The following is a 20,259-nucleotide window of genomic DNA, read 5'->3' as shown; positions in this document are numbered from 1 at the left end:
CACGGTGGCGGTAATATCTTAGATATTCCTATTTAAATTTTTATACAGGGCAAAACAGGTATTTTAAAAGAAAGGAATTTCTAGGGTGTTACAGTAATACTAATTGCTACCCACTACTACTTGACCTCTAAAAGTTACTCGCTACCGCTACTTTTGCTAAACATGACCTTAAGTAGAGGTTTGAGAAATCCTCCCTCTTGTTATGAAGTAGGCAAAACACCCGTGACATAGTTTAACCCGCCCTTAACAAGTAGTAGGCAAAACCCTTGGTGGGAAAGGGAAGAGGGATTTTCTCACCGCCTGTTTTTGAAATTTTAGGAAACAGGCGATTGTTCTTTCTACTTTTTCAAGAATAGAACATACCCAATCTCATCCTCTCTACACTGTCACTACCATCTTCAGGTTTTCTTCCAAGGTTACTCAAATTTCCATATACTTAGCTCTAAACTCACAGATTTTACAAAAACATTCGCGTAATCATTTTATCCTTATAATTTTCTTTTTGATTTACTGATTTGTTTGGTTAATTTTGTGGATTAATGTATTAATTTCTCAGAAATTGTGTAATTTTTCACCAAAATTGTGCATTGTATGATTTTGGTTTTGTTTGACTGCTTGCTACTGATTTGAATATGTCGAAATTATTCTCGTTATTTTTTTCCCCCTTTTTAATTGTTTTCACCCATGTTAGTATTATTTTATATACGAATTTCAATTATTTTTCGCTTGATAAACTTTTGGATGATTTCAATTTTGTAGGGTTTTGGGAACCTGTTTGATTCGGTGGTTGATTATTCATTGATATTGTTTAACAAACATGGTGAGTTTTCATTTTGCTGTACTTACAAATAGCTTGTACTCGTGATAATACACTGGATATGTACTTCGATAGGATCGGATTAGATATAGGTTGAATGTGGGGAATTATGAAAATTGGGAAACGAGATGCTTGTCAAGTTGCCAATACACTGCCCCATCTCCTTGTCATTATACTTTAATAATTAATATGGAGTAAGCAGCATCACGAATTCTTATTATTGTCATTGATTGTATCCTACACTCTTGCTGCAAATTATGGCAATGCCCCGAGCTTGAGCTATATCAATTTGTAGATGAAATGGATGCCTGTGCTGTGACCTACATCGCTACACGCTTTAAATTTTTGATAATTTTGGTACTAAAAGGTGCAAGAAACTTTTAACAAACTGGACTTGACTTCGGATTTTCCATGTCAAGATGTATTAATAGAAAGAAAGAAAGGAAAATTGAGGTTTGCAGAGCCTATCTATGCACTCATATTATCTGATCAGGGGAGTGAGGTAATTTTTCATAGATAATAAGAAAGAATGAAAAGTTAGAGATGGATCATGGGATGAGGGATAAGAATGTTCATATTGAGTTGAATCACTATTGATAATCCCTTAAAGCCTTACCCATTTTGCATTATAGATTTATAGTCTAGAAGTGTGAATTGTGTATTTAATCAGAACTGGGTTTTGCAATATTGCAATCATTATTTATTGTGCCTTGTTTTGTATTCTTTTCTTTACATTAGAGCTTGTTTCAATTTGTTTTGTTGATTAATTTTTTGTTTCAAGTTATAGAATCTGCCTACTTCTATAGAACTCTTATCGTTTATTTTCAAAATGATGGTGGTAGTCCAAGAAGAGAGGTCTTTCACTCGAAGAGAAGCGTGAGAAAATGCTTCAGATATTTTATGACTCGCAAGATTTCTTCCTTGTAAGTGCAAAGCCTCTTTTTGTATTATCTCTTACATCCTCTTTTATGATATTTGGATTCAAAACAATGCAAAAGTGTGGACTATTGTTATGCATATAACTAGGGTTATGTTAGCAGCCATAAAGAAGCAACTTAAGCATCTTACAATCCTCGCTCTTTAAGCTAGGCTCTATATTGTTGAGCTACTATTGTCTTCCTCAAGCTTAGTTATCTGTATGCTTTTCAGGATATTCTTCCATTATATTAACCTGCACTTTGAATGATTTTGCTGTTAATTCCAGCTTAAGGAACTTGAAAAGATGGGGCCAAAGAAAGGTGTCATTAGTCAATCAGTGAAGGATGTTATCCAAAGTCTTGTGGATGATGACCTTGTCTTGAAGGACAAGATTGGAAGTTCTGTAAGAATGTCTTAACTTGAAAGTAATTTACTTAAGGACTCAGAATAATAACAGGACTTGCCATGCTTTGACACCGAATAGCAATATCATGCTTGACTTAGTTTTATTTTATTATTTTTTTTTCCTGGCTACATTAAACCATGATTGGCTGACCATCTTTCTTTTGCTAGATTTACTTTTGGAGTCTTCCTAGCACTGCTGGGAATCAGGTAATCTTTAGTAGTGCATTTTACAATGGATCTTAAGTTGAACTTTTAGAAATTTAGGGAACATGTAACTTGGTTCAACAATTTAATCTGAATTTATGGTTTGACAGCTTAGGAATGTGTCTCGTAAACTAGAATCTGATCTTCATGCCAGCAAGAAACGCTATGGTGAATTGATGGAACAATGCGCTTCCCTGAAGAAAGGACGTGAAGAATCTGTCAGTCATTAGCTTTATCATTGAGCTGTAATAATGTTTTGGCTGTATTAATGACATTAATGCCTTATTATGTGATTTGAATTTTCAAGGATGAGAGAGAGGAGGCTTTAAGCGAGTTAAAATCTGTTCAGCTGAAGCACAATGAACTGAAGGTTGGTTTTTCCTAATTTGTCACAGTGCATTGGTAAAATGAAGTATCTTTTTTTGAGAGTTTGATAACACTACTTGATTATTATTTTCAATAGGAGGAACTGGCTCAGTATGCAGATAATGATCCTGCTGCTTTTGAGACAATGAGTAAAAAATATTTATTCTTCTCTATGTTCAATTGTGTAGTTCTGAAGAGAATACTCTTGCTCTATATATTTTGTCTTCTGATCCTTCTGGTGAATCAGTTTTCTGAGGTCCATTTAGAAATGACTAATGTCTGAATTGTCAATATGACCTGTGGCAGAAAAAGCTATAGAAGTTTCATATTCAGCTGCCAACAGATGGACAGGTTAGAACCCATTATTTTCCTTTATAATGCTATTGATAGATTGTACTAGTTGCTGCCTCCTGTGCTTAAAACCCCTCTCATAAACAATGCACAGATAATATATTCACGTTGCGGCAATGGTGTGCAAACAATTTTCCACAGGCTAAAGAACAACTTGAACACATGTACCAGGAGGTATATCTTTTTAATATACTCAGTTTTTGACTACCTGCATTTAATAGTATTACATTGATTGCCTGTGACATTTCATCTTAGCTACTTTGTACTTGCATCTTCTAAAGTAGTTTTTACTATTACGGAAATACTCTTGTCTCTAGTTCTTTCAATAATTTTAAAGAATATTTAGACTGATAATCTGAACTTGCTGCAGATTTTCTTTTTTCTTGGTTGTGTCATCCAGAATCCTATATTTGACCTCAATGTGGCTATATTTTTCAATTGCTTATTTGCTTTCATGAACATTATACCGCTTAAAATGCATTGGCACGGTGTGCCTAAAATGTCAGTCCTTATGTAGCCAATCTGAGGCTATAAAAGTATAAATTATAGGATTTTTGCCTGTCGTTTTTACGGCCTTGTTCTACATATAATATTCTATGATGCTTTTCATTGTGCTGCAGGCTGGAATAACAGATGATTTTGACTATATAGAGTTACCAAATCTTTCTTCACTAGGAGCTCCAGATAACTAGTTAGAAGGTGAATTTATCTTGATGTTGCCTGATATAGAATCCTATAGATGCATTTTTTTTTTGTAACAAGGGCATAAACCGCTTAATTAAGCATTTTGGTCAGTATGTATACTTTTTACTATTTGTTTCAGTGATTTGATTTTTTGGCACTCATGCTCATATATTAATGCGCTCTTCTTTCAATTTTAATACTCCGTATTATAGGTATTTGTTTGCTTCTCCTTTGTTTGCTAGTGGGTTGGGATTATGGGTGAAGGGGAACAGAGAAAAAGAGAGAAAGGGGGGGGGGGGAGCGGAAGGTGTCTATAGTCTGGGCAGACTCATAGTTATGTAAAAGGGGAAGCAAATTTTGAGATTAAATCTTTCTGGTAAATGATCTCATTTGGAAAAAAAAAGTGAAGGTACTCAAATCCAAACGATATTATTGTTGCATTTGCCTTTCTGGTTGCGCATTGCTTTGTTGTACTGTATTTAATTACCAGATGCATCTACAAATGTCAATGCTCATCACAATATTTCTTCTATTTGACTACAGTAATTTCTATTTTTTTTGTCATCAAACATGCCATATCAAACTTTTGGTGCAGATCGTGCAGCTTCTTTGCCATCTTTTTTATTTTCTTGTGGCTTGGGCTTATGGAGTTATGGTAGCTGATGCAAGATTGCTTATGTAGCTATATTAATTGATGTCATCAATGTCTCCTCATCTGTTTGTCTGTTTCAAAGCTTGTCTTCCTCAGTTTTCCTGAAATTTTATGATCGTCAATGTCTGGTGTTAACCGAAATTCTGTGTTTCATTGCTGACAATGAGTTTACTTTTTTGCATGCAGACTGGAAAGCATAATTTTTGCTGGTGGCTAGTTGAGCAATTTCCTTTGAATAACCAGACTTGAATGTAATGTGTATCTCAGTATCTGCTTGTGTTTGCGGTTGAACAATTTGCTGTGAAAACTGCTTAGCTCTATCCATTTCCCTAGAACTAGCAAACATTGTTTAGCTTATAGTCTTTGTCAATATCATTTGACATACATATTGACAAATGTACATATTTCGCTTGTAATGGGTCGTAGCATACTAGCATGTACTTCCTACTTGCCCTTTTCTATCCTTCCCGTTTATTCTTGTATGTAATGATCTCATGGAAGTCCTATCACTCGTATGAAATACTTCATAGCATTTAGCACCGATTTGTCATATTGCTAAATCTTTTCATTAAATTTGGAGTGTTATTTAATCTTTATTTAGGTCTCGTTTGGTTGACATGGGAAATAAATTTTCACGGGAAGTTGTATTTCATGGGAAATTATTTCCTAAATGGAATTTCTATAAGTTGTTTGGTTGTGTAATAGAAAGTTGTAATTTCTATGAATTTTGAATGACCAAGGGGGTTAGATAATTTATTTCATATATTTTGTGGGAACTGGATATTCTTATGAATTCCAATTTCCCCTTTTTTGTTTGTATTGTGTCAACCAAATAACTACCTAAATTACAAAATCTCATGAATTTTCACTTCTCTCATTTTATTTTGTCAACCAAACAACCTTTTACTGTAGTATTTTAAGATAATACTAGTTTAAATCCCGTGCAACGCACGGTTTTTACTTAATCAAATTATGAATCAGTGAATTATAATGTTAATACAACAATAATTTTTTTTTTCCAAAAAAAAAACAATATTTTTAATTGAAACAAATACTTGAATTTCTTTTCAAAAAAAACAAAACAAAACAAAAAAACTTGAATTAATATTATATTGTTATCAAAAGTTATTGATTATTAAACATTAAAAAAAAAACCACAAAAATTTAATGATTATAGCGTTTTATATGAGAATGCAATTTATAATTATAACCCGTGCAATGTAATTATATACCCATATGTCCCTATTTTGTTGGCATGTTTTGACCGGCACAATATTTTATAGCATACTATAACTGGCACAATGTTTTACAAATTTAATTGACTAATTTTTATGAAAATTAATAATCATGATTTTTTAATTTTGTTTTATATTTATGTTTATAGTTGTTGGATTGTAATTGTTTTATCAAATCCTGGTTATAGCAAAAAAAAAACTTTCAAAGAAAAAATACATTGTAGAATGATACGAAGTACGGGAGTAATACATTTTATTATTCTAATATATTACCTTATTATGTGTTTGTTTATTATAGAAAAATACATATTATAAAAAATACGAAAGATATGCATACAGAATATATTTCGTATATAGTTGCCAAATTGAAAGTTAAATATCATAGGATATATAAAATATTAATGAAGATTTTGTACAAAAAAAGAAAAAAAAATGGAAAGAAAAAAGTGGCGGGAAAATTTTTAATCGGAACATGACAAGTGTTATGTCAGATTCGCTTTTAGTATTATGTAATTGAATCCCGTGCAACGCACGGTTTTTACTTAATCAAATTATGAATTAGTGAATTATAATGTTAATCCAACAATAATTTTTTTTTTTCCAAAAAAAAAAACAATATTTTTAATTGAAACAAATACTTGAATTTCTTTTCAAAAAAAACAAAACAAAACAAAAAAAACTTGAATTAATATTATATTGTTATCAAAAGTTATTGATTATTAAACATTAAAAAAAAACCACAAAAATTTAATGATTATAGTGTTTTGACCGGCATAATATTTTATAGCATACTATAACTGGCACAATGTTTTACAAATTTAATTGACTAATTTTTATGAAAATTAATAATCATGATTTTTTAATTTTGTTTTATATTTATGTTTATAGTTGTTGAATTGTAATTGTTTTATCAAATCCTGGTTATAGCAAAAAAAAACTTTCAAAGAAAAAATACGTTGTAGAATGATACGAAGTACGGGAGTAGTACATTTTATTATTCTAATATATTACCTTATTATGTGTTTGTTTATTATAGAAAAATACCTATTATAAAAAATACGAAAGATATGCATATAGAATATATTTCGTATATAGTTGCCAAATTTAAAGTTAAATATCATAGGATATATAAAATAATATTAATGAAGATTTTATACAAAAAAGAAAAAAAATGGAAAGAAAAAAGTGGCGGGAAAATTTTTAATCGGAACATGACAAGTGTTATGTCAGATTCGCTTTTAGTATTATGTAATTGATTCTTGAGTTTGTTTTTAAAATCTTGCAAGAATTTTCAAAAGGAAACAAAAAGAAGAGGGAGAATTCTCTAAAAAAAAAAAAGGAGAGGGAGAAAAAAATAATGAGAGACTTCTTCAACTAATAAATATAAGGGTGTATTCTTTTCACCTTATTGAACCTGAAGTTATCTAAACTGAACTTATTAAACTTATTGGAACATGTTATACCTGATTGAACGGACCTTATTGGACCTTATTATTAGAACTTATTAACTTATTGGAATTAATTAGATTTTTGTAATTAAACCTTATTTAACTTATTGGAACTTATTACGAGATCTTTTTGAACATATAATACCTTATTGAATTTATTAGCCCTTAAACTGATCTAAGCCTATTAGACCTGAAATTTATTTATACTACCTCCGTCCCCGAAAGAACGATCCATTTAGCCTAATTTTAGTCCCAAAAAGAATGACCTATTTGCATTAAAACACCCACCAATTTGCAACAATATTTGTACAAAATTAGCTTCCCCATATAAAAATTTGATTTTCCATATAATTTTATTACTCTCTCTCTATTTTTTTACAAACCCCATGTAAATTTATCTTTCAATATACTTTTACTTTTTTTTATTTAACTTTCTTAATACCCGCGTAATCAACCCAAATGGGTTGTTCTTTCGGGGACGGAGGGAGTATATATATATATATATATATATATAAAAGGTGAAGAGAATAAAGCTAAATGTCATACGAAGTATAAATTTTGTACGGAGTAAAAAACAAGTCAAGAGTGAAATTTAGAATAAGTTAATATTACTATTAATCCATGAGAAATAATTGTTCACCAAAAAAAAAAAAGTACGAAGTACTCAATTCCCAAACCACTTTTTAATAAATTCCATAAATATTGTCCACGTAAGCGAGAGGCAAAAAACCCGGTTTTTTTTATTGGTTCAGAGAAAACCGCTATTTGAAATGGCGGTTTTCAAAACTGAAGGCCACTACTTGAAGTAGCGGTTTTCGAAACTGAAAAACCGCTACTTGAAGTGGCGGTTTTCAAAACTGAAGGCCGCTACTTCAAGTAGCGGTTTTCAAACTGAAAAACCGCTTGGGTTCGTTTGGCATTGTTGCGGTTTTCAGTTTTTTGGTTTTTTGTATTTTAAAAGTGTATGATATATGTCATATAATAAATAAAAAATTAGTCAAACTTATTAAAATCATGCTAATTTTGAAAACTGACAACTGAAAAGTGAAAACACCTTTTTCTTGTTTCTTGTTTTTTGTTTTTTGTTTTCAAAAAAACTGAAAATTAAAAACAAAAAACAATACCAAACAAGCCCGAAGTGGCGGTTTTCAAAACTGAAGGCCGCTACGTAATTCAAGTAGCAGTTTCTATTGTAACTTAAAAAAAATAAAGCAATAGCATCCTGCAACCTGATTTTTTCAACAAACAAATAATCAAAAAAACAAAAAAGATCACATAAGTATAATACTTCAAGATTGATACTTGGAAGAAAAGAAAATTGGACCCAATTAAGATCGATAATACTCCAAATCAAACAAAAACAAAACTTAAAAAAAAAGGGTAAATTCAGTTAAAACTTAATTTGATTAGATCTAGATTACATAATTACAAAAATTGAAAAAATTAACAAGTGAATTGAAAAAAAAAAAATATGAATTTAGCGCTTATATTGACAATTAGATTGAAATTACTACCTCCGGTCCAAATTACTTACAACTTTGAAATATTTTATATCTCACAAATAATACCCCAAAGTTGTGAATAATTTGGACCAGAGGTAGTAGGTATAAATTATACTATTAACCCTCCATCCCTTAATTACAACATCAACGGTGAAAAGTATTGACGATGGCGGCCGCAGCTATTCTCCAACATCAAACGGGGCTTTGAGCGGCGGCATCAACAGGAACTTGAACGATTATTCTTATTCTCACTGTCTCAAGTTTGAATTCTAGAAAAAAAATCCATCTCTTATTGGCGGTTTGCTAAGATAAAAACCCGATTAATCTTAATTAACCAACACTTCAAATAGCGGTTTTCACAAAAAATCGTAAAAAAAAAAAAAAAAAAAAAAGCTTGAATCGGTGACGTGAACAGTAAAGTGGGAATTTATAAAAAAAATGACAACATTTGTGGAATTGTAACTTTTGGTAGCATTATTTAGGGAAAGAGCTCTAGAGAACTTACTACGGAGGATATTACGGAGTATGAAGAATTCTACATGGAATGTCAATAAAATAGAAAGACACACCTCGTAATTCGACCATTTGAATAATCCGTAATTAATATCCTAATTGCAAAACTTATCAAATAAGTCAGCAAATATCTACACATGTTTATAATTTTAGAATACTCCATGATTCCTAATATCCTATTGCATTTTGTTTCAAAATGTATAGTTTCAAAATATTAGTGTATTATTTAACTTTCAATCATTCATATTTCCTTCGTTTTTTAAAGTGTCTCATTTAGTCTTTTACAATATTCACATATATCAATTTGATTGGGTGATTACTAGAATCATTTTTTTTTTTTTTTTTTTTTTTTGACAAAGGATAAAAGGACAGAACCTAAAACAAATTACTGCTAAAGCAAATGAGATGGACAGCAGCTTCCCCTGCAATTTGGTGCGCCCTGTGAACGCGTGCCCGATCAGCTTTATAAATACTACACTGGTGGAAGGTAGACCCTACACGTTGGATTCGTTGCACCAGCCATAAATACCGAATATCCCCTCGTCCATCGCCGCGCAGAAGAGTGACAAGATTGTAAGAATCTGTAAACAGATGAAACGATTGAATGCCTACATTTGAAGCCCATTGCAAGGCATAGTAACAGGCTAAGGCTTCCGAGTGAAGAGAAGAGGAGCAAAACTCAAAATTACTCCCACCAACAATCCTATCATCCAGAGGATCTGTATTGTCGAGACACCAACCCATTCCTGCTTGTTGTGTGTCTTTGAACCAAGAACCATCTACCTGAATCGTTAAGAATGATGAGCCTGAGTGGTTGTGCCCTAAATGGGCTACATGAAACCCAGGCGGGGGCAAACCAGGGAGATCAGCAGGAGAGAGAGAAAGCTCCCTCCCTGTGTCCCCGTCCATATAGATAGTATGAGAGTGAAGAATATCCACTAGTTGCAGATCAAAGGGTCTTGTGACAGAAGTGTCAGGATTGAAAACCCTGTTATTTCTAAATAACCAAAGACCCCATTGATAGGTTGTCGTACACCTGTCAAAAATAAATTCCTAACAAACCAACTAACAATGTAGTAGGGTAAGTAGGGTCGAATCCACAGAGAGATGGCTATTTAATATAGCTTTCAAGGTATGGAGAAACTAAACTATGTCACGAAATTGGGATAGAAAAATAGTCTAAATTAAAATAGAAATAAAACAATTAATAAAAAGACCTAGGGTTATAGTTCACCATGTTTATAGCTCTAAATCTATCAAATATCAATAACAATTCAATCAATCAATTATCTAGAGCAATTGCTAAGCCTACGGTCGGGTCTTAACGCTCTCAATTCAACATATGCAGTACGGTCGCTAACATAATCAGAATTGCTAATTGTAGGGAAGCCTCTAAAAGTAAGATCTTTCGATTCATACTCTTATTAACAATAATTAATCAAACAATTGATCAGGTTGCAAGATTAACAACAAAACACTATCAATTAGAGAAATCAATTGTCAAAATATTAAAATTATCAATCAAGATTCATCATATAAACATGGATTCCCAAACCCTAGAAATAAACTACTCAAACATGGAAGAAATAATTAAAACTGGATCTAAGGAATAAAACATAATTAAAAATAAGAAATAGAAATAAAATACCTCAATGAATTGAAATAATAAACCCAAGAATCATCCATGGAAGAATCCATGAAGATGCCATGAGAAACTAGGGTTTGAGAGAAAACTGAAAAGAACGTAAAATAATAAAAAGCATAAAAAAAAGGCATAAGGGAAAAATAATATCCCTTGAGTATTTATAATATTCTAAAGATAATTAAAATAAAATAAAATCAGAAAAATAGCAATTACAATAGTCGTGATATGATTGATCGATTGAAAGAGTTATAATCGATGTAGGATTTCTCGTGGCTTGCGCGCACACCCCACCCATTGGGCGATGGATGGCCGATGGTCAGAACGACACCCAACCAGCAGCTCACGCTCGAGCGTACATCACGTCCATCGCCCGATGACTGGGTGAGGGGTTGGCAGCTTCGCAGGATTGACTTCAAAGGGATGTATCTCGCGTTCTAGGAACTGTATAGGGGCGTGTGACCTATCAATGGAAATCTCTTCAAGTCTAGTTTCCAAAGCAATTTGAATCACCTCAATCCAATCTGTAGAACTCAAGTTATGATCAAAAGAGTGAATAAGAGTCAGTTTTACCACTTTGTAAAACATCGTTTAACTTCGTTTCTAACTCAAATTCAATTCCGAAAAGTGCGTAACGATCATTGTGGATGCTATTTTCATTTCTCATGCATAAAATACTCATAGTCAACATCCACAAACATGAGATCTTCGATTAATAAGCTCAATTCATCGACTTTTCATCTAAATATCATCCGAATCAACTCCAAACACTTCGAAAGCGTCCAAATGACTATAAAATCACCTGAAACATCAAGACAAACACAAACGGAGCGTAATAGAGCACAAAACAAACAACTTATGCATTTTACGTCCTAAAAAGCAAGAAAAGACCTAAAAAGCTACTATAAACTTAGCATAAACGTGCCTATAAACTCTATATAAATATGATTTATCACCTATAGAGTACCAACAAAGGTGCTAATACTGGGACTGAAAAGTCCATCCTGACTAATGAAAAGTCGGATATAGTCTTGGATCCAATCTGAAAGAGAAAGGTGTCCATGTAATTCTGAATGGATGCCCACGGCACCACTCCTCCAAGCTGTTATTGCAATAGTGCAATCTCGGAACAGATGGTTGAAATCTTCCTGCTGTGTACTGCATTGATCACAGGACACATCCTGTATGGGAACCCCCTTGCGTTGAAGCTCACTTTTGACCGCTAGACCGTTGTGGAATAACTTCCATAAAAATAGTTTCCACTTTGGCTGTAACTGCAGGGACCAAAGGATTTTCCAAAACGGACTTACTGAATAAGAAGTAAGCGGCTGAGTGAGCATTGCATAACCTGTCTTAACCGAGTAATTCCCTGACATAGTGCTTGCCCAAAAGCGGAAGTCCTCCTTCTGCAAAGTTGGAAATTCCATGGCAAGAATTGTGGAAGCATCCGCCGGTATAAAACACTGATGTACTTTGTCCACATCCCAAGTGAGGGTCTGAGGATGAATGAATAAATTAACTGTCCAATCCTTCGCAGTGGCGAGGAGGACCCCTGGGTGGAAGGTAGGCAATTTACCATTTACCCAATTTGAACTTCCAGCTAGAATGGAATTTCCATTGCCGACCTTCCAATTGCACCCCGTTGACAAAAGAGAATCTGCATGAAGTAGACCGCGAAGACCGTAGGACTGTCGACCTGAGTAGCGTCTTTCCTGAGAAGGAGTTGGCGACAAGAAGCGAGCACGAGCAGAATAAACTTTGGAGATGAGCAGCTGAGGGTGGGTAACAATTCTCCAAACTTGATTCATAAGAAGAGATTTATTTAGAGTTGAGATACACCGAATTCCTAACCCACCCATTCCTTGAGGAAGATGCATCTTCCTTTTCCCTACCCAATGCAATTCCCTGAATTCCGGAGTGGGACCAGAAAAATTTTAATAATAAGCAATCGATTTTCCCAGTAATTGAGGTTGGGATTTCAAAGCATGAGAGGAGATGAGAAGCCATGGCCACCGAGATGGAGTTAATGAAGATTAACTTTTGTGACTGCGAGAGTCTGACAGCATTGAGCGTCGTTACGCGACCAACAATTTTGTCGACAAGAAATTGGAAACAATCTTTTTTCTTTGCCATGAAATCAATGGGGGATCCCAGATGATGATCAAACCCTTGAACTTGTGTCATACGGAAAATCGCTTTAAATTCATCCTGAGCCAGCGTAGTAGTGTTAGGACTGAATTTAATCAGAGACTTATTGAGATTCAGCTGTTGACCCGAAATCTTAGTATAGCGACGAATAATCTCTATAATATTCGTACAAGAAGGAGCAGACGCTCTGAAGAAGACCATCGCATCGTCAGCAAAGAAAAGGTGGGAGATAACAGGACTTGACCTAGAGATATTTATTCCTTGAAACAAATGCAAATCCTGACCCAAGTGTAGCATTCTGGAAAGAACATCCATGCAGAAAAGAAAGAGGTAAGGGGATAACGGATCCCCCTGACGGAGGCCACAGTTAGGCTTAAAAGCCTCAGAAGTATTACCATTGATTAGAGATTTATAGGAGACTGTGGAAATGCACTGGTGAATCATTTGGAGCCATCTGGCTGGGAACCCATAGGCTTGAAGCACCCGTAAAAGGAAACTCCAGTGAACTCTGTCATAGGCTTTACTCATATCGATCTTGAGTGCAGCAAGCCAATTAGTACCAGTCTTGGAAGAATTGATTTTCTCCATTAATTCATGGGACATTAGAATATTATCTAAAATAACCCTCCCTTGGACAAAGGCATGTTGAGAATCCGAGATTAACCCAGGCAAATACGGACGGATTCTAGCAACCAAGCACTTAGAAGCACATTTGTAGATTGTATTACAAAGGCTAATAGGCCGAAGGTGGGAGACCTCCAAAGGAGTAGCAATCTTTGGAATCATGACCAGGAGTGAATGATTCCATTCTTTAAGAAGGAACCCCGACAGAAAGAAACTCTGTACAGCTGCAACCACCAAAGCACCCACCGTGTGCCAATGAACTTTGAAAAATTCTGCCGTAACTCCATCTGGACCTGCGGACTTACAATTTCCCAAATCAAACATTGCATCTTGAATCTCAGTTGCGTTAAAAGGTCGTTCTAGATTACTAGTCTGCGAAGAAGTAAGAGAAGGGAGGTGCAATTCCTGAAGAACAGTGTCAATCTCCAGATCATAAAGAGGAATAGCATTACATTTGAAAGTCTCCTTTAGAGAGCGAACTACGATGTTCTGGACCTCCTGATGACCATGCTGCACAAGACCTTGGTCGTCAACCAGGGAACAAATAACATTCTTCTTCTGACGATACTTAACTTTTGAGAACAAGAGTTTAGAAGAGCAGTCTCCTTTGAGAATCCAGTCCTTTTTGCATCGCTGTCTCCAGAATTGGAGTTGTAATAAAATATTTTCCTTAGAGGTAACTATATTCGATAAGTAGTTCGAAGCATCCGAGATAGAATGCAGTGTCTCCCCTTCAATCGACAGATCCTGAGAGAATTTTTTCCAGTCAACACCCCAGAATTTCTTATTATTAAGACATCAGTTTCGAATTAAGGATCGAACATAGCTCAGTTTTTTGGAAAGAGAAAACATGGGAGAGCCTGTATTATCGAGTAGCCAAGTGTGGCTGACAAAGTCATGGACCTGTTGAAAATTAAGGCACCAATTATCCAATTGGTAAGGCCTATTTGAGATATGTTGAAAAACAGAGTCCTCAAAAATGATAGCAGCATGGTCCGAAACAAGAATAGGTTGGTTGAGCAACCTACTTTCCGGGTAGTTTGTAAACCAGGTGGAAGTCATGTAGGAGCGATCCAGACGTTGGAGAATGAGTTGACCCCCCTTGCGATTATTAGTCCAAGTAAACGGAGGGCCTTTGAATGGCGTGGAGAAAAGGCTTGATTTTAGAAGAAAATCAATAAAGGATTCCCACCCTCTAATAACAGCAGAACCACCTAATCTATCAGAGTGATGTTCGATTTGATTAATATCTCCAATAATCAAAGTATTAAGTGCTATGGCTAATAAGTCTAAAATTAAACCCAAACTTGGGGTCGATATTCTAGTACTGGATCTCCATAAACAAACATCACACACTTATCTATTTCATTAGGAGTCTTTACATTACAAAGGATAACATTAGAGGAGCAAAAAACATAAGAGACAGCTTCCGAGCCGTACGCAAAAACAACTAGACCACCACTAGTACCTAAGGCATCCGAGCCCTTCACAAAACTAGGATTAGAACAACCTAGCAAACTAGAAACAACCGACACAGACACTTTAGTTTCACTAAGAAACAAAAAGTTAGGCTTGTACTCATGTAACAACCAAAAAACATAAGGGAGCTTGGGTGAGTTATTGTCATTTAGACCCCGACAATTCCAAGATGTAACAATCATAGGCACCTTGGGAGTTGTGAAGGGCCAGCCGCCAAACCAAAATTCACACAAGTAGCAGAAGACATAGAACCCGCAAATGACGTAGCATTCGAGCTAGTAGCATTACCAAAGGAAGCAGCAAGACCCTCCATTTTTTGGTATTTAAGAGTGGAAGAAAGCCAAGCATCTGTAACCTTCCTTTTGCAGCTAGAACGAACCGTGCCTGCCTTATTGAATTCGGCATTCAAAAAGGACGATGAAGATGAGCCATAGAAGCCCAAGTGCTCAGCAGCCGAGACATCCGAGTAACATTTTTCTTGTGGCACAGAAAGTGTAGGCGAAGGAGGAAAAAACAAATAGTCGCCCTTGCTGTATAAATTAAGAGCTTTTATTTTCCTTGTTTTTTGATACCAAGTGGAGCCTGCATATCCGAAAAAGGGGAGCTGATCGTAGGACCTGCACCGAGTAAAAGGGCCTTGGCGACTTCGCTTTTTATCACAGCCCGTCTAATTTGAATGCGGGAACTGTGTTGCTTGAGCTGTGGGCTTAAAGGCCTGCCCTGCATGGACTTGGTAAGTAGAAGTAACACAATGTGAGTCCACATGTTCATTAATTGATAGCGTTGCAAAGAGACTCGACACATCTAAGTCCATGGGAATAGAAAAATCAGAGGCTGCAGTTGAGATATCAAAGCTAAAATTCGAAGGAATATCAGAGCTTGCATTCGAGCTTTCAGACAATAAGCTATCTTCCAATGGAGCAGACATACGAAAACCCCCACCTGACTGAGCAGCTGCACGGTGAAAGGTATAAGGCTCGTAAGGGTCACCAGAAGGAATAGGAATCCTTCCCTGATGTGCAGCTGCGTTAGCAGCAGCGAGTGCAGCAACTAACTCATCCCGATTCTCTTCAATGAACCTTGTTGAACTCGGGTTATGGTAAGAATCCAGGGTTGTATGATCTGTTTCAGAAGAAGCCGAATTATGAATCCCCTTAGAAGAAGCAGAATCATAAGTCGTTGAATCCGAATTAGAAGAAGAATGCACATAATTCGAATGAGATAAGTAACCATTTTCATAGACTCCATTTATTGGAATAAACTCAGGGTCTATGTTTTCATTGTTATCCCCTGTAGGAGCCGCTGCTTGCACATGCCCATTTGGCATCCCATTACCCCCTGCTCCTAACGACCCAGAATCAGAGTTATCAGGCTCAGAACCATTATCCGAATCTTGATTGTCATCACCATTTTGATCATCATCAGGAGGTTCCTGATCGTCTTCATTCTCATCATTATCCTCATTATAATTTCCATGGGGATTATTATCATCATCATTATCATTCTCTTCATCATTATCATTCTCATTAAGTGCATGAGCAGAACCCGAAGAGTCTTCATCATCAAACTCAAAATCTTGCGCTAAAATCAGCAGATTAACTCTTGTGTTTCGATTGGTGAAAACATCATGAGTACCCTCAATCATGTTTGTGTAAAAAGGCCTGAGATTTTGATTGTAAAGCACCGTTAATCCCAGCGCCTCGAAAGCTTCTAAACGGGAATTAATTCTTCTAATCCGAGCTATGACAGAAATCAGAAAAATGACCAACCAGCCCGCATTTTTTACAGAACATAAAAACTCCCTCATAGCGAAAATACACCCATAATGGCGCACCATCACCTGGAACAAAGCAGCCAGGAATTAACGGTTTAGAAAGGTCGACCATAATCTGACCCCACAATTCAGGCTCGGCAGGAAGGCCATCACCATCATATTCAAGCGTTTCGACTAACCCTACAAGCTTAAGGGTTTCAACAGCCCACTCCGGGTCTAGAAGCCCTAAAGGAAGCCCATAAACTCGAATCCACAGCCTAGTAATGTCAAAATTCACATTGGCAGGGACGGTGTACCTATTACATCTACGAGTATTGCAAATACGGCCATCCAAGACGAAGGTGTGTTGCTCAAGAAGTGCTTCTACGTCGGCTAAATTTGAACATGCAAAAACATAATAACAACCAGTGCGATGAACAACAATATTACCTCGTGAGAGCCATTGAGAATCGACCATCTGTTGGATAAGCGCCCTACAAGGAGGAGTGGGACTAAAGAATCTTCCAATAACCGCTTTGTTCTAGTCAATATTCATAATATAATTCTCCAACGGTTGATTTAAATAAACCCCAGATTGGTACACGGTCCAATGATTATTATGCGCCATAATGAACTCAACCACCAAGAACAAGGTAATTAAGAGAGTAGGGTAAAAGAACAGAGTAAAAAAACAGAGCAGTAAAGAGTGGCAATAAATGTTAAGCAGTAGAAAGAGAATAGGAAGAAGAAGTCACTAGTAGAAAAATAGTAATAGGCACCCCCTATATGGCACCGGTTTAGGCCAAACCGGTGCCAAAAATCGGCCCAAAGTTGGGTGGTTATGCCCCGAGCAGTTATCCACTACTAAAATCATAGGCAACCCCCATGACGTGTTGTAATATGTTGAACAGAGTATAAGGGAATCAGCGCGTGCGGGAGACAAGTTCATATTCGCCCCATGTTATAGAGAGTAAGTCTAACCATGTCAAATTCAATCGATTTGGCCTCATTATATGTTGACTCCTAAATATTAATTACCTTGTCTATTGTGAACTTATGTAGGGAGCATTGGAGCCTCATGGTGATTTGTAATTCCACTAACACAATTTATCACCTTGATTCAGCTCGATCATCGGAGAAGTGGCTCGTGAAGTCTATATTGCAAAAGTAAATATATATAGCGACCTAGTGATGATTATTGCTAATAATAACTAATTTAGTAATCATACGACTAATCAAATTTGAATGTACTTTTTTATACTACAGTGTTATGAATAAGCTACATTGTCGTGCTCCAAAGGGTCCAACATGGAAGACACCGTTGGTAATTTACATGATATTGTGATTATCTTGAAAATCTATGGTAGTAAATATTTGCTCATTTCCTTTGCATGTTTCACTGATGTGATTTGTTTGTCATATGCTAGTGCGCACAACAAGAGAATGGACTTGATTGTGCTTTGTATGTGATGAGATTCATGCTTGACATTGTGACTCATTGTACGGACACTCAACAGCTTGATGAGGTAAGTCCTAAAACTTATTGAAATGCTATATTGATGTGATTTCACGCCTTAGACACCTAATATTACCCAACAATGGCATGTTATGAGAAACAAAAAAGCTATTTCACAAGAAAGGTAGAAAATGGGCTGAATAGAAGTCATATGGGCCATATTAGGGCCATTTTGCGTTAATATGCTCTTTTGATGTGATTTCTTTCCTTATACACATATAACTAGATAATATTGACATGTTATGAGATAAATAAAGTTCATTTAATAAGAAATGTAGGAAATGGGCAAAGTAAGGTCATGTAGGCCATATTCGGGCCATTTTGAGTAAAAATCGTCATAAACCTTAATAAAATGCTCTCCTATACAATTTTAGGGCTTACACACATACAACTACCCAACATTGACATGTTATGAGAAAGAAATAGTTCATTTGATAAGTAATGTAGAAAATGGGCTACATAGAAGTCATATAAGCCCTATTTGGGCCATGTTGAGTAAAATGCGTTGTTAAACTTCTTGAAATGCTATATTGATGAGATTTCTAGCCTTAGACACCTAATATTATCCAACAATGACATGTTATGAGAAACAAAAAGGCTATTTCACAAGAAAGGTAGAAAATGGGCTGAATAGAAGTCATATGGGCCATATTAGGGCCATTTTGTGTTAATATGCTCTTTTGATGTGATTTCTTTCCTTATACACCTATAACTAGATAATATTGACATGTTATGAGATAAATAAAGTTCATTTAATAAGAAATGTAGGAAATGGGCAAAGTAAGGTCATATAGGCCATATTCGGGCCATTTTGAGTAAAAAGCGTCATAAACCTTAATAAAATGCTCTCCTATACAATTTTAGGGCTTACACACATACAACTACCCAACATTGACATGTTATGAGAAAGAAATAGTTCATTTGATAAGTAATGTAGAAAATGGGCTACATAGAAGTCATATAAGCCCTATTTGGGCCATGTTGAGTAAAATGCGTTGTTAAACTTCTTGAAATGCTATATTGATGTGATTTCTAGCCTTAGACACCTAATATTATCCAACAATGACATGTTATGAGAAACAAAAAGACTATTTCACAAGAAAGGTAGAAAATGGGTTGAATAGAAGTCATATGGGCCATATTGAGACTATTTTGTGTTAATACAATTATCCAATATTGACATGTTATGAGAAAGAAATAGTTCATTTGATAAGTAATGTAGGAAATGGGATATATAGAAGTCATATAGGTAATATTTGATAAAATACATATTGTTTGCCTAATTAATTATTTTTAAAATAATTTTTTTGTATTTCAAGTTTTGCAAGGTCCAAAAGGATGGTCCGTTGACAATCAAGGAGCTTAATGAAGTTCGTGACATGTTGGCGTCTTTTATCATCTTCAACATGTAAATGGCATTGTAATTGTAAATTATTTATGTTAACTTTTGAACTATATAACTTATTATTCATTATATATGTACGTACTTACTATTATTTGTATATTTAAGCAACTTTTTTTTTTTTTTTGTATTGCGTTTGGGATATTTATATCTATATATATAATTGAATTCTTGTTTTTAATATTATTTTTGTATCTTATTGTAATAATTAATAATATTATTATTATTAGTTATTATAATAATAATATTATTAATTATTATATTTAATATAATTGCTGGAATTACAGGTTATTATTATTGCTGGAAACATGTTTTTTTTTTAAATATTATTGCACGATGGACAAAAAAAAAACAAAAAAATAATAATTTAGTGAATAGGCACCGGTTAGGCAGCAACCGGTGCCTAAAATATCTACCACCAAAAGAAAATTTGGCGGGAGAGCAGTTTTAGGCACCGGTTAACTGGTGCCTATTTTACCCTATAGCACCGGTTAACCGGTGCCTATTCTACTCTATGGCACCGGTTTTGAACCGGTGCCAAAAACTGGGTTTTTGGCTCCTCTCACATAGGCAGCGGTTCAAATCGGTGCCTTAGACCGG

At 35.1% G+C, this 20,259-nt stretch overlaps 2 protein-coding genes across 4 annotated transcripts; one reads left to right on the top strand and one right to left on the bottom strand.

Annotated features, from left to right (window-relative positions):
- Positions 1 to 219: 219 nt before the first annotated feature.
- On the top strand, positions 220 to 4,970 carry LOC110710767 (meiotic nuclear division protein 1 homolog). 3 transcript variants are annotated; one of them, XM_021889105.1, is made up of 12 exons: positions 220 to 402; positions 760 to 820; positions 1,660 to 1,740; positions 2,022 to 2,138; positions 2,309 to 2,347; positions 2,455 to 2,562; positions 2,652 to 2,714; positions 2,808 to 2,859; positions 3,017 to 3,061; positions 3,156 to 3,235; positions 3,682 to 3,760; positions 4,584 to 4,970. In XM_021889105.1, the coding sequence occupies exons 2-11, from the start codon at positions 818 to 820 to the stop codon at positions 3,751 to 3,753; spliced, it is 660 nt and encodes a 219-aa protein (XP_021744797.1). In that variant the 5' UTR covers positions 220 to 402; positions 760 to 817; the 3' UTR covers positions 3,754 to 3,760; positions 4,584 to 4,970. The 3 variants fall into 3 exon arrangements, with proteins under 3 accessions (XP_021744797.1, XP_021744796.1, XP_021744794.1); XM_021889104.1 differs by having other exon boundaries at positions 220 to 415; XM_021889102.1 differs by having other exon boundaries at positions 220 to 473.
- Positions 4,971 to 9,470: 4,500 nt separating this feature from the next.
- LOC110710822 lies at positions 9,471 to 15,301 on the bottom strand. The gene is made up of 6 exons (XM_021889163.1): positions 15,177 to 15,301; positions 14,838 to 15,060; positions 12,776 to 14,256; positions 11,705 to 12,642; positions 10,744 to 10,828; positions 9,471 to 10,131 (listed from the first exon to the last, which is right to left on the bottom strand). Exons 1-6 carry the CDS (start codon positions 15,299 to 15,301, stop codon positions 9,471 to 9,473), a joined length of 3,513 nt encoding a protein of 1,170 aa, XP_021744855.1.
- Between the last annotated feature and the right edge of the window lie 4,958 nt (positions 15,302 to 20,259).

The sequence above is a fragment of the Chenopodium quinoa genome, unplaced genomic scaffold (assembly GCF_001683475.1).
Source record: "Chenopodium quinoa cultivar QQ74 unplaced genomic scaffold, ASM168347v1, whole genome shotgun sequence".
NCBI lineage: Eukaryota > Viridiplantae > Streptophyta > Magnoliopsida > Caryophyllales > Amaranthaceae > Chenopodium > Chenopodium quinoa.
This window is presented reverse-complemented; position numbering and strand designations above follow the sequence as displayed.

Bases quoted from the DNA above. Each gene is read 5' to 3' on its own strand.
- LOC110710822 (XM_021889163.1), bottom strand. From the start codon at position 15,301: ATGGAGGGTCTTGCTGCTTCCTTTGGTAATGCTACTAGCTCGAATGCT. The intron at 12,643-12,775 runs GTTAATCTTCAT...TCCGGAATTCAG, and splicing joins AGACTCTCGCAGTCACAAAA to GGAATTGCATTGGGTAGGGA. The intron at 10,829-11,704 runs GTACTCTATAGG...CGTTCTTTTCAG, and splicing joins CAGTATTAGCACCTTTGTTG to TTTTCTCTCAAACCCTAGTT.
- LOC110710767 (XM_021889105.1), top strand. The intron at 2,563-2,651 runs GTCAGTCATTAG...TGAATTTTCAAG, and splicing joins AGAAAGGACGTGAAGAATCT to GATGAGAGAGAGGAGGCTTT. The intron at 2,860-3,016 runs GTAAAAAATATT...GACCTGTGGCAG, and splicing joins TGCTGCTTTTGAGACAATGA to AAAAAGCTATAGAAGTTTCA.